The 14,939-nt window shown below is 37.7% G+C and overlaps 1 protein-coding gene across 1 annotated transcript; it reads right to left on the bottom strand.

The window, feature by feature from the left end:
- Nucleotides 1-5,580: 5,580 nt before the first annotated feature.
- atp5f1d (ATP synthase F1 subunit delta) lies at nucleotides 5,581-14,458 on the bottom strand. The gene is made up of 5 exons (XM_056256447.1): nucleotides 14,213-14,458; nucleotides 12,535-12,688; nucleotides 6,995-7,083; nucleotides 5,823-5,958; nucleotides 5,581-5,712 (listed from the first exon to the last, which is right to left on the bottom strand). Exons 1-4 carry the CDS (start codon nucleotides 14,327-14,329, stop codon nucleotides 5,836-5,838), a joined length of 483 nt encoding a protein of 160 aa, XP_056112422.1. The 5' UTR covers nucleotides 14,330-14,458; the 3' UTR covers nucleotides 5,581-5,712; nucleotides 5,823-5,835.
- Nucleotides 14,459-14,939: the final 481 nt, after the last annotated feature.

Below are 14,939 nucleotides of genomic sequence, written 5' to 3'. Positions count from 1 at the left end.
TAAAATTATTAATTCATGCCCATGACCTGTATGTAAATTCCATAAGGGATGTTCCAATGCCATGGAAACAATTCAAACCTGAAACCCCCCAAATGCAAAGCATATTATTGTGAATTATACGTTCAGCGCAGTGGCTACTACAGGCAACGCGACTCGCTAAACCACAATTATCGAGAGCCGGTAGCGCAGGAGTTAGGGTGTGTTCCTACAGGATGCATTCTTGCAAGCAAGACAGAGCACAACACAACTGTGAAGGGGTCTCAAAGTAGTAAATACTTTTAACTTGTTAACACAATGAAGTAAAAACGAAGCACTCTTGGCGTGAGACGATGAAAAATCAGAGAAACGATAAAACAGCCAACACATCTGATGGATGTGTACGTAGACCATCACTTACAAAACAAAGGTCAGACAGAATGAGCAAAGCAATTTAAGTGACTTCACACAAAACACATTTAGGGTAATTGAATGAAAAAATAAGGCGAGACGCATTTTTTTTTTTTTTTTTTTGAAGTTGAACTAACTTGATACAGCCTTCAAACAATGCAGCACTCTCATGCGGGAGACACTGCAGAGGACACACAACTCAAGTGCAACAGTCAAACATGTCCACCTGGTGCATGTATACATAGACAAATAATGTCAAAGCAGTGCTGTGGAATGCAGAAACTTGTTCTTTGTGAACGGCCTTTTGCTGTGCATTAAAGGTTTACATTTTATCAGTCTGTGTCCTCTGGGAATCAAACTTATGACTTTAGTATTAATTGAGCCATTGGAAAAAAACACATTCTATTTTTGTTAATTGACTGAGTTTACCGGGAGAGTCGCCATTGCAGTCTTTTTTTTCTGATATTGTGTGCAAACTCACTCAGTGTTCTTGCCAAACAAGAGGTTCTACTTTGAGAGTAGAGATGCATGCACAGAAGCACGAATTTACTTTTTTTCTCTCTTTAGTTAAACATTAGGTCTATGTGACAACTGGGTTTTCCCTAATTGGTTTTCCATGCAGTGCTGCAGGGTTGATTCCACAGTGTAATGTACTCTAAGGGGAAAGGTTTTGCATTTAAGGGGAAAAAAATCAGAGCTTTTTTTGTAACCTTACATGGGAAAAAAGTGATGGAGGTGGAGAAGGAAAGTGCTTCTTGATTGGTAAGTTTAAGACAAGACACTTGACAGGTGACATGAGCTGCGTCCCAATTCAAAGGTTGCATCCTTCGAAGGCCGATTGCGTCGCCGCAACGTGGCAAAGGCTGTCCCAATTCGAAGGTGGCCTCCAAATGCGTCCTTCATTTCCCGTGAAATTAAGGATACAACGGATGGATCCTTCGTGGCCTTGCCTACCCCAAAATTTATTGCGCTCCAGTGACGACAGGATTTCTTTTGGGAGAATTGAATTACACTTTTAATTGAAAGTATTCAGTTTCAACTTACTCAAATATTTAAAGATACAAATATACAAATAATAATTAAAAAAACTTAAAGCGGTTCAAATGTTGACATATCTTACTAAGATGCGATTATATATAGTTATACTCTTCATTATATACAGAAATGGACCATGGTGAACACATTTAGACAGTTTGTGAACCCTACAGTTTAATATAACTTTCAAAAAAGTCCAGTACAAACGTAACTGTCACTCATCAATGGCAGCTGTCACAATTGCTAGACGACCAGAACAATCCTCCGTAGGCTAGACCGTCCCATTTAAAAATGCTCGGTCTGACCTTCGAAGGATGCTGGAGACTGAACAGGAAGTCTTTGGATTCTGGCAAGTTTAGGGGGAAGGATTTGTGAATTGTCAGCCATTTCTTGATGTGCGTTACAGAGAAAAAAATGGGTTCACCTCAATTTCTCTGGCCATAGACATCTTTTAAACCTTTAAAGTACATCATACGAATGTATGTTATGAGCCATCAAACAGTTTTACAAACACTATGCTGTAGAGTTTGCGTACAGGGTTTCACTCTACAAGAGACCCATGAGCCCACAGCTCACCCTTGCTTTCCCAGTCAACTGATTTAACAACCTCACCCTTTGGGAATGTGACACTTTGCTCTGTGGAACGCAAGACCAACACAAACATCACTGTTAGCATGAGGGAGATACAAAGAAAGTTAGCTTGTCCTTTCCTTTCAATCAATAATAAGTATGTCCTACCTACCTCTCTGCCATGGTTTGTGGAGGACTATGTGTTTGTCTGGACCAAGTAGGTCTATAATACCTGGAGAAGGTCAGCCGTTAGCATTCTCAGTAATCTCCATTGCTTAGCTTGCGTAGGACCCCACGAGGTAAAAGTCTGGTAACTAATATCTCTGGAAAGATACTATTTGCAGCCAGATGATCTAGTTATGACATTTACTGGCAGGGACTCACTTGTAAAGGATAAACAGTCAAAACAAGACTGGGCGAGTCATTATTTAATCACTAATCCGTTTAGTACCACAAGAAAAAAAATGCTTAGCAAAAGATAGTCTGTATGACTAATGTGAAAGACTTACAAGAGGATGCCATCTTAAATACCCAATGTATAGTTGATTACTTGAGATGTCAATCAGGGTTATTTATCACTAGAGCAAAGCTGACAAAGTTCAACCTCAAGGTTTTGAGGTGTGTTGTGGATTTGCAGGTTTCTCTAGAATGCTTGCTCTAAGTTCTATTTGTAGGAACCTTTGCAAGTGTGGGTGGGAGTGACAAAAAAGGATGTGGTGTAGGGTCTACATCGAGAAACAGCCCTATAAGACTGACCTAAGACCGGATGCTTTTCTCAGAACTCCAGCCGTAGTCAATTCCAGTAATTGCAGAACCGGTCGCAGATCTGCGCTGGTCCGTATGTCTGTGTAGGCGGGAGCGTCAGGCCTCCGCGCCCACTCCCAGCCTGCGTGCAGTATCTCACAGCCACCTGAGAGTCTGAAGCCCTGCAGACTGCAAGCAAAACCAGGTCAGAGCCTTAAACTGCACTTTTACAATTGTATGTCCTCCTGCAGGCATCTCAAGCATTACTGTGACACCTATGCCAGTGGTTCCCAACCCTAGTCCTGGTGTACCCCCAACACTGCATACCTATTAAGGTCTTGGCATCTTTACTAATAGGGTTCTCCAGGACCAGGGTTGGGAACCACTGACCCCTCAAACAAAGGGGTCCAATCCTTCTCCAAGAGGGACATTCCTGCAGAGTCTAGATTACAAAGGTGTCCAATCCTGCTACTGGAGGGCCACCTTCGAGCTGTGTTTAGCTCCAGCACCAATTAAACACACCTGAACCATCTAATCAAAGTCTTCAGGATGACTAGAACTTGTGGGCAGCTGCATTGAAGCAGATTGGAGCTAAATTGCAAGAATGAATCCAGAAATGAACACTAATCCCAACCACCTTATTTTGCAATGTGGAAGCGATTTTCTGTGAATGTGTTTATTAGCCGCTATAGGTACACAACATAATTATGCGTGTTATAAACCAGTGTGCCTATGGTTACAATAATTAAAATGATTTTAAAAATGCCAGTTTGCAATATCAAGCAGCATGGCGGATGTTTTTTCTCTCTATTAAATTTACTCAAAAAAGCGGATGACACCGGAGGCCTTGTACATTGCACAATGTCCATGCCCACTTTTACCTTAAAAATAAGGTGGACAATGGTGGCTTTTTTCCATTGACATTGCTAGATCATTTTATTCCAATTTGGTATATTATTTCTTCAAAAAAACCTTGGTGCCATTGGGATATCTAGTTCCTTACGTTGAAGATACTCAGAGGTTTATAAAATTATTATGAAACGTTTTGCTGGAGAAGAACTTCTAACCTAAAACTGTCCCTTCTTAAGACTTCAGAACAGTAATTAGGACTATCCCGTAGAGGAAGTTTAAGAATAGAGGCTATACTCACACTTGAGATGTAGGAACAAAAGATGGCAACAAGGGAAACATTGTGAGACATAAATAGAACCTTGTGGTTCCTTAAACCAGAAGTAATCTTAAAATATCAGACTTTGCCACACTGATTTCCGACACTGTCAGTCTGTGAAAAAATAAAAATAAGACTTCTGAATGTCTGCATTGGTTTTTAAGTAATTCGTCACAAACATAGAGTAAAAACATGCAAGTTATGCAGTGCAAGTAACAATTTAGACAAACTAGTGAACCCAAAAACCAACTTTTCTCAGCAAAGGACGATTACAACTTTCAGCAAGTGTTCTCTGCCAATTCTGTACATGTGCCACTGGAGCAAGCTGTAGCATGTTGCCACGCTAAACATCTGACGTTCATAAAGACGCATGTGGTTTAGTCTCGTAAAACTCCAGTCAGCACAAGCATATAGCTCTGGAGCAGCCATGTAGCCAAATTACCCTGTACTTAAGCAAATATAGGCCTTTAACTCCACAACGTCCACCGTCTGTAGGATGTTTCTTCTTGCAGCGTAGTCTAGCTGTATTTCTAACTCTGTTGTTGGCTTGTCAGTACCTGCTTATCAGTTTATAGGGATCTAGAAAATGCATATGAAGGCAACTTGAGTAGGTTGAATATTAGCATAACAGCTACGAGGCTTGAAGATGCACAAACAAGAAACAAATGCAATATGGGTTAAAAAAAAACTTCTTGCACAAGAATTGGTGTCATTAGCTATGTTTCCATCTAAAGTTGCGAATTTAACTTATGCAATTGGAATATCGCAAAAAAAAAAAAATTGCGAACAAAGCATCGTTTCCATCCAGTAAGCCGAAGACAACAAAATCATCACCTTCATGATAAACTGGTGCTAAATATCACTAAGAAAAACAAAATTACTCGCGCCTCACAAGGCGCAGACAGAACGCAGTAATGTTATCTTGCTTTTGGAGGCGGATGGCTGTTGTTTGGGAATGCAGTCGTGTAAGACAGTTCTGGGAGGTAATTATACTGAAAGCACTTTAACGACAGACTTTGCTCAGGCATTTCAGAACAACCAAAACAGCATTTCAGATGCTCTGCAAAAATATAGGTCCACTGGTTGGTCCAGTTATGCAGTCCCATCGCAAAATGTATTTTTTTGATGCGCAATGAGGAACTTATACAGTAAATGTGTTTCCAACATAGTTTATGCACAAATTTTCTTTTCGGATAAAAAGTTTGACTCAATTGAGCACATACATTCTTGGCGTTTTCATCTAGCGTTATAACGCAATATAACAAAATGCGTATACAAATGTGGATGGAAACATCGCTATTGACTGAATAATAAAGCGGAAAAGATTCGCTCCAGTTCCCTCTGCAAATGGCTTGGTGATCCTTTAGGTTTAAACATTACATTGTAAAAAAAAAAAAAGTTGCTGCCATTTAAGTACAATCAACTTGGATTTTTAAGTAATTTCAACTTAAATTACATTAAACTGACTTTAAAAATTAGTCTTGTATTACAATATTTTTTTAAATAAAAAATTGCTAAAAATTGTTGTCATAACTTATTGATCATATAGTTTTTTTACAATGTACTATACTGCCCCCTTTCTGTCATGAACAGTACTGCACTCAAACAAATCTATAGCACACCAAATACAGCTTGAATTAGTTTTGTGAAGCGCAAAGAACATACGTGACAACGTGTTATTTCAAATAAATTTATTGTTAATTTCATCCACTGTACAAAGCAAGCAGTCTTGCAGGTTTCTGACTTCAATGCGGTGAGGTGGGGAACAGACAAAGCCGGAGACCTTTTCACACCGACAGAATTTCCAACTGAGAAACAAAAAAATAAGAAATAGACACTGATGAAGCATAAGTACATTCATATGCAGCATTTACTGAGTGTTGTCCCACATTTCTCATTTGCTAAAAAGTGAACATACCAACACAAGTGGTTTACTCCAGCGCTTTGACGATTGCCTCGTTTGCCTCTATGCTGACCAGAACCTCTGCCCGGGCTGCCTCATCTGAAGCGCCCATCAGTTCTGACTGGGCTTTCTCGAGGTTCGCTTTCGCCGCCTACAAAAAAAAAGACATGGCACTCTTGACATTTGGTTCACATTCACTGTAATCTTGACACTGAAGTATCAGGCGAAAACTCAATCCATAACACCTGACATTATAAAAGGAGCCATCAATTGGAACAAGTGTCATATAGATCTGAGAACTTCAATATCTTGAAGCACCTTATAAGTGAGAAAACTCATCTTTCCCTTAAAAATCAATGCTGCTGCTACTTGAGCCACATTCTAGACTAGCATGGCCGTATTCTCAACAGTGTGAGCAAATAAACGTGGCCTCTTTCCTGTGAAGGACATTTGTCACAGTGGCGATTACACAGTGTAAAGGCCAAACATTGCTGGGAGTTAAAGGTCTCTCAGTGGGGATTTGACACATCTGCACCACCTCAACGGTGACTGACCTTTCCTTCCTTATTAACCAGCGAGGCCCCCGAGCATAGCTATCTCTAGGAAGAATAAAAAATTGGCCTATTTATGTGGAATGAACCCAAAAGTGCTCTTTATTCCGCATCGGAAAAAGGGCATGTCCAAGAACATCCCGTTTGGAATGAGTTCGATGTGTCATTCTGAACATTCGACTAACAGAATATGAAGAGCATTTTTAATGATGCTGTAGAGGGTAAACAGCATGATTTCTATAAAAGGGCGGCTTGATTTAGTTTCGAATGCTAAATTTAAATGATAGTCCAATAAAATATGTCTATGCAGTCCGACAAACAAATAATAGGGCGTTTCTGAAACAGTATGACCTTTCAAATACGGCACTACACAGATTCAACCTCATTAAACGCCTACAAGCCTACATTATAATCCGAACAGTCTTTGTTTTTTCGAAAATTACTCATCCCTTTATTTCTTCAAATGGACCTTGTAACCCATTTTTCGTCTATAATGATGCATTTCTGAGTGAACTCTACCAAAAAAACACCACCCAGGAATGGGTTGGATCGTGAAAAGCGGAGAATGGAGCTATGCATGAATGGGTTTTTCCATTATTCTTTGCGGTTTCAGATAACAGTATAGCAGGGACTCACTGCTAGGTCCAGGTTGTCCAGAGGAACGGCTTCCTCCGCCAGCAGCTGCACTGAAGAGTCAGCATTAACGGTGACTGATCCACTGCTCACTGCAAAACACGGAAGGTAGACCATATTATTTGTTGACGTCTGAAGAGGCTCTCATTTCTAGGACAAGTCTGACCCCTTCTGGATGGATTTCTAAAATCATATGCAATAAGTAGTCAGCCGTCTTTATGGTAGATTGATTTCAAGCATGCTTGCTTCAACACAGAATATCACGTTACAAATATCCCTCTGAAGTGTGCAAATGAGGACCACAAGTCATAGTCACTTCTATCTTCTCCTAGTTTCATTCTCCTTGCAAGAGTTTCTATAATTAACATGTTTTATATTTTATAAATTTAAAATTTTTATATTAATTTTTATCATATTTTTAATAGCACTCCTCCCAAATGACATTACTCTTATTCATATTACTCAATCATATTATGTGGGAGATTTTTAAAATCACTTATATTTTATGCTTTTTAGAAGTTTTATGAAGATATATTTAAGACTTTCTAGAAGACCTTTTTAAGACCAAGTAAGGTAAATGTCAATATGCTCTCTAAACTTAAATATCTAGGGAGAAACACAATAAGTTGTATTAGCAACACTTCCGAGTTTGGAAAATACAATAGATCTCCATTATGTTTTAATTAGTTTTGTAAAAAAATAAAAAGGCTTGAATCGGCCTGCTCTCAATCATTAGTATATGGGAATATCCCTTCCTGTATCCTCTGATCACACTCCAGAAAAGTAATGTTCTTTCTCAGTGTGTGTGTCTTGTTTTCCAGTGCTGGAGATACAAAATATGAAGTATTGATTTCTGTGAAAATGATCAAAATGAAGCGAGTTTATGATTGATTTTTCTTAAAGGAAAGATTGACAGACCTTTGTTCTCGTTTTAAGCATAAACTCAAGATATTTTAAAGACTTCAAATTTGCACCTCAAGTAAATGTATCTTGATTTAAGGATGTTTAGATATTTGTATTGGAATTTAGGACTTTCTGCTCTTATTTTAAGACTTTAAGGCCTTAATTTGTGTAAAGGTGAATTAAAGGGATACTTCAGGATTTAGCATTAAGCTTTGTATCAGTAGAAAACCAGTAGTATTTTTGAATTACCATGCTTCCCCCCCTCATATCCCCCTGATCAAAGTTAACTTTAGCTGGAAGTAACATTATTCAAGAACCGCTATAACGCCAAAACAATCTGTTACCTTAAATTATATGTTTATCTCTGTAAAGCTGCTTTGAAACAATTCATTGTTAAAAGCGCTATATAAATGAAGATGACTTGACTTGATATGAGAGAAAAATTTATTTTTAGTCTGAAAAAAATCGTCATTTTGCGTCATCGGAGGATTTTTGTGCCAGAGGCTAAAGACTACAGCCATTGTTCCGCATGTTTTCACCACGCCCATATATGGGGCGGGATCTCACTCACAGAATGCAAAGATAGTGTCAGCCATCTTTCTGTAGAAGCTAAGCTAACAGGCTCTTGCCTCTTGGTCTGTGTAGAAAGTTTGTATAGTAGGCTAATCACGATGGCGGAAGGTAGTTTTGAAGTTGAAATGGCAGAAGGGGATTTCGAAGATCTGTTGCAAGAATCTGATGCTCGCGGCTACCTGTACGAGCTGTAATACAGCGATGAACAGTTGCGGGAAGATGGAGGAACAAGAGCCAGAGCAGCTGCCTGCAGCAGGGGAGCGAGACCTAAGCCCGGCCAGACTCGAGCTGGGGCGGACTGGCGGTGTCAGTGCTCTCACTGTGCGCCTATGGAAACAGATATAGAGTCCTATTGCTGTCGCCAATCTCAGCGATGCCATTTTCTTCTGGACGAGATCGCTGAATCTGCAGAGCTTTGAGTGTAAAAGTGTTAATATTAATTATTTTTTATTAACACTTATGGTTCTTTTTACAAACCTTTAGTGTTACTCGAGTATGGATTAGCCTAGAGAATGTATTAACTTAGAGAAATAGTGATTTCAATTGGAGGAAAACGGTTCATATGCAGAGCTACTAAGCTACTATGTGGACATGGTCCTGCCTTGCATCATATTTTTAATGTGAAAGTCTAAGTTGTGTTATATACATTAGGCTAGTACATCCCGGTACAACGCAATTTAGCACCATTTCAAATGGAGATGTATCAAAGCAAGCCTAGTTGTATCCATTTTTCGGATTCTGCCACCTGTAACCGGTAGGCGTGGTTTGGAAGTGGCCTCGTAAGGGCAGCAAAGCAAGTGCATTCTGGGAGTTGTTGTCTTTCAGCCACATGAGTAAAAAGTACATTTTCTGCCTTTTCTCAGTCTAGAATGCTTCAATTTCAAAAATAATTTCACATTTCTACTATATAAATGACCAATATTAAATACACATTCATCTTCCCAGAGGTGAAGTATCCCTTTAAGACTCGCAGAAACCCTGTTGGTTGTTTAATGCCATGTCACGGTTCAGAACACATGTGATTCACGGATTAATTGCAGTTTAACAATCATCGAGTTAAAGGCCTGGTTTCACAGATGGCTTAGATTAAGCCAGGATTAGGCCTTAGTTTGATTAGGACAATTAAGTAGCTTTTATAAATGCGCCTTAGAAAAAAAAAACATTGCTGTGTGCATCTTGAGACAAAACAATTGCACTGACATATTTTAAGATATGTCAGTGCAGGTTGTGTTCAGTTAAAACAGCTCAAACCTGCATTTTAGTCTAAGTCTAGCCTTAAAGTGACAGTAGCCTAATAGACCTGCTGCTGAAAATCATTTTTGTAGCTTTAGCAAAGAAATATATTTCATTTATACGGTGAAGACTATTCAGTGTTATTTTACATTTGATTATTCAATTTCTGTGCCTGTTAGACTTACCTGACAAACTTAAAGCACTGGTTGTTTCATTTGTATCTTTGTTCTATTGTATTTATTCATGCTTGTAATGCGTTTTATATTTTCTATGCAGATGCACCAACCGAATCACCCTGATCATTCTAGAATGATTATTTCCAAACAGAGCTATTCAATTTCATCTGGTGAAATTGTTTTCATATCGCAATATATATTGCAGAAAAACAAAAATAATCACAATGTCAGTTTTTCCCAAAATCATGTAGCCCAAATTCCAAGGCAATGTATGAACTGATAAAAATGTATGCCTTCAACGCAATGCAAGTCACTTTGGATAAAAGGCAAGGCAAGGCAAGGCAAGGCAAGGCAAGGCAAGGCAAGGCAAGGCAAGGCAAGGCAAGTTTATTTATATAGCACATTTCATACACAATGGTAATTCAAAGTGCTTTACAAAGGAGAAAATAAAATAATCAAAACAAATAAGAATAATTAAAACAGTTTAGAATAAAAAAAATAAAATAGCGATAAACAGCATCTACCAACTGCATAAATGTCAATGTAAAATCAACCCTCTACAATGCCAGTAAATCACTCGCATATGCGAGTAAATTTCAATCTGGGCGACTAAACAATGTCAATCATTAGCCATTGGCTGATACATTCTTAGATTTTACTCGCCACTGTGTGTTAGATGCCAAGTATTTAGCATAGATATATTTTCACTCACTGAACACTGATTGAGCGCTTGAGAGTTTCGCTCTCCGTACTAGTATTTCAAATTCAGCTCAGCGCACTTGTATTTGACGTACCGTAAACTCTAGTGTGAAGGCGCGCGACTCGCCATCAGGTTTCTCACACACGCAAAGAGCGAGCCTTACATACCACCCAAAATCGACGCGCTACATTTGTATTTTCCAGTTCATCTGGAATTATTAAAGGTGCCCTAGAATGGTTTTTTTTTATTTTTTTATAATGTTTCCTGGGTTACCCTTATAATGTTAGTATGTTTTTTAGATAAAAAATAATCATAATTTAGAAATAAATGGCATTTTTCCTAGCCTGCTTTTAGCCTCTGATTTGAACACTCTGTTTGAAGGGGCGTGTCTGCTGTGGGATTCAGTGTAACCGCGGCCACTGCTGTGATTGGCTGACATGCTTGCATATGAAATAGCTACGCATTACAAGTGAAACTCTCTCCCCAATACTTTTACTACTGCTATTATACGTTTTTACTATAACAGCTATCGAGATTAACGAATCGTGAGATGTTTTTAAAGTATTTAGATCTATTCCCATCACATAAAATGTTGCCGTGATGAGCATTGAGCAGATGACAGTGTGTTGATCGCGAGAATGAAGATCTTATCATTGCAAAGCAGTTTCTGCACTCTCTCTGCTTTCACCAATGCAAACACGATGATGTAAATACAGTAAGAGCTTCGTTGTGCAGTAACGTGCGTCATTGATTTCATAACGAGTTTGGCAAGTGTCCAGATAAACTCGCGCTGTGTGGAAAGATTGTTCTTTGATCGCTTTCTGTATATAATTTGTTCACAATTTAAATACGATTATTTTCATCCTACTAAAAGAAACGATGTGAAGCTGATATTTTAGTCACTGTCTTGACTTACTGATGCATAAACAGTATTGAACGATTTTGAGAGAAAGATTACCTGTCTGAACTTGAACAATTACACATCAGAAAGTGTTGCTTGGTAGCTCGATCCGAGGCCAGCTCTGTATTGGCCCAAGTTGAGGAAACAGTCGGTGAAATGTTTGGAAATTTCCAGAAAAAAAAAAAAAATTAACCCATTGTTTCTTCAGAGGCTCAGATGAAGGAACTAAAAAATACTTTTGTGTTCATGTGTACATCCACACTGAGCAACTGCCATGCTTTGGCTGCGCAGTTCCGCCTGGCATTGAGGGCTGGCATTATGCAAATATTTGGAGGCGTACATATTAATGATCCCGACTATTGCGTCACAGTCGGTATTGTGTGGAGAACCGACCGTTTTTCAGGGGTGTTTTTCATAAACATGAATTCAATGAGAACGCGAAAACAGTCCAGTTTGAGATTCACTCTATGTCATGTCCATGCACTGAACTCTTGTTATTTGACTATACCAAGGTAAATTCAATTTTGAATTATAGGTCACCTTTAAGCTTTTAAGAACAAGCAGAAGACATGCCGGTTTCTCCGGTACGGGCGGGACTAATGCGCAAACGGCAATCTCATTGGATGGCGCTCATCCCTGTTTTAATTTCAGCAAATCAGTTCGAGCGAACGCTGCCAACAGGATTAACATTCATGAACCCAGCAACTCATGTGTTGTATATTGTCATTATTATTAGTAGAATTAGTAGGATTATCTTTTAATAATAATTACTATTATCTATTTTTTTTAGAGAAAGAATGAATGACCAACAACCACCACCAGTCCTAAGTTTAAGTTAAAATGACAAATATGCATTCATGCATAATTATCGAGTTTTGGTTCTAATTACTAATTACTTTGGTTCTATCATTAAATAATGCTTGATTATCATAATATAATGCTTGATTGACTGATCTTAAGAGTGTACATTTAGATATTTAAAAAGCTGTGCCATTTTACAATGATAAGCTGAATTGGTGGAATTATATATATATATATATATATAAAAAATACTCACCGAAATACTTAGCAGAGGAACCGTCGTCATTGAAGACAGTGACTATGCCGGGCCGGAGGACCTGCAGTGTGGGGACATGGGCTGGCAGGATACCAAAGGCTCCTGTCAGTGTTGGGACGTCAATCTGTTTTACGCTGGCTTCCTTGAAGAACACCTGCAAAAGGCACAACAAGCTTCAATGCACCAGATGAACAGTTTGAGGATGTGTAGCAGCCAAGTGGCCGGCAACCAAACAAATGGCAACATTAATTAGAAAGCTGAATTTTCAGCATCATTACTCCAGTCTTCAGTGTCACATGATCCTTCTGAAATCATTCTCATATGCTGATTTTATGCTCAAAAAACAATATTTATTTTCAATGTTGAAAACAGTTGTGTACAATTTATTTTCAGAATTCTTTGATGAATAGAAAGTTCAATAGAACAGCATTTATTTCAAATAGAATCTTTTCTAACATTATAAATGTCTTTACTGTAACTTTTGATCAATTTAACTCGTCCTTGATGAATAAAAGTATTGATTTATTTTATTTCTTTCCCCCAAAAATAAAATAAAAATTCTTACTGACCTCAAACTTTTGAAGGGTAGTGTTTAATGTTACAAAAGCTTTTTATGTCAGATAAATGCTGTTCTTTTGAACTTTCTATTTTTTTTATTACTGTGTTATGAACTCTCTGCACATTATTTATATGTATTACTTAGGCTACTTTTGCATTTGATGTTGTTCTTAGCATGCAAATGTACAGATTTTAATATGATTTATTTTATTATTATATCACTATTTGTCAATTTAATTTACAATACATTTCTAATTTTCATTCATTCAAATACATATGACAAAAATGGCATTTTCTACTACCGGTAATCACATTTTTATATATGGTTAGTAAACAAATATGCCCTTCAATTCCACAAGCAAATATATTAAATACATAAAGTTAATATCTGTCAGTTAATTATGATAGAAATTTCCTTGACATTTAAAGCTTAATTTCAAGGATTTTTTTTTTCTGGGAATCATTTTAAAATACCCTGATATTTCCAGGTTTTTCATGAGTGTGAATAAAACATTTAATGTTGAAGAGACTGTGACAGTTACTTTGCCCTGCCACTATACACCCATATAACATATTAAGTGTGATTTAAATTTTGATGGTTCAAAATTTCATAAAGAAATTACATAATTTATCAGCTGTCCTAAGACATTTAATTGATCTTCCCTTTGGAAAAAAACAAAACAAGTCAAGGTGATCGGTGGCAATGCTAGCAGTCTGCTAAAGTCATTCAAACGTGTGTCCATGTTTTGCAAGTCTGAATTTGGTGTGTGTATATATATATATATATATATATATATATATATATATATATATATATATATATATATATAAATAAGGCGTAAACATTGTATAGTGTTACATTAAATACATTCGCTGCGGATGCAAAAACAATAATCTGTACCACAATGGTTTTATATATTGACAGGTTTACCCACGTAAGTAGCACGAGCAACATGCACGCGCGCACACAAATCAAACTATATCTACAATAAAGAGTATATCCACGATAAGCTGAGTGTAAATCATGACATATAAGACACATAATATAACTGAAGTAATCACAGCCGGTGATTAGCGTGTTAGCAGAGCGTGTAGGCCCGAGGCCGGAGCCAGTCAGTACCTGTGTCGGCGATGCGAAAGTGAAGGACATTTCAGCGGAGGAAGTCGCGTCGGCATAACAGCGCGCGTGTCTCAACGCAGGGACCGCGCGACGAAGGAAAAACCTCGCTGCCATCATTTTTACCACGGAGAAGAGACCTGACCTTTACAGCACGACAATGTACAAGCCTCGGCTTCCCTGTCCACCACACAGCACAGGCAGTCAAGTCAGATAGTGCGCGGCTGATAGGACAAGGGCACGGGCAAGCTTTCCCGTCAGGCTTTGCGCGAACTGTGGGGCTGATGGGAACTGTAGTTTTTTTAAAAAGCAAATATGAACTGACATGGAGGTTATAATTTATTCATGTAAGTATAGGGTGATGTTTTGCAACGTAAAAATTCCGTTTTTGCATAGATTTGATTTTTTTAGCCTTGACCCAAATTTAGCTTAAAATATTTAAATCGATCGTACAAATCTAAATTATTACAGATCTATATTGAACGAGGACAATAAACACAAATGTTTTCGACATTCATTATGTAAATTATTTTTCTGTAAATCTTTAAAACCAGTATTATTATTATTATTATTATTAGTGATTTTAAAGATTTACAAATACAGATAAAAAATAAAATAAAAGACAAACATACAAGTTCATGTTTAAAGATTCATGTTTCAAGAAAGATTCAAGAAAGTTCATGTTTTTTAGTTTTTAAACTTAATATTGTAAAAATTCTGAAAATATATT

This window comes from Rhinichthys klamathensis, unplaced genomic scaffold, assembly GCF_029890125.1.
Source record: "Rhinichthys klamathensis goyatoka isolate OS25496 unplaced genomic scaffold, OSU_Roscu_1.1 h1tg000127l_1, whole genome shotgun sequence".
NCBI lineage: Eukaryota > Metazoa > Chordata > Actinopteri > Cypriniformes > Leuciscidae > Rhinichthys > Rhinichthys klamathensis.
This window is presented reverse-complemented; position numbering and strand designations above follow the sequence as displayed.

Coding starts and splice junctions, on each gene's coding strand:
- atp5f1d (XM_056256447.1), bottom strand. CDS start 14,329: ATGATGGCAGCGAGGTTTTTCCTTCGTCGCGCGGTCCCTGCGTTGAGA. Junction 7,084..12,534: donor TTCCTCTGCTAAGTATTTCG/GTGAGTATTTTT, acceptor CGTGTTTTGCAG/TGAGCAGTGGATCAGTCACC. Junction 5,959..6,994: donor TGGACAACCTGGACCTAGCA/GTGAGTCCCTGC, acceptor TTTTTTTTGTAG/GCGGCGAAAGCGAACCTCGA.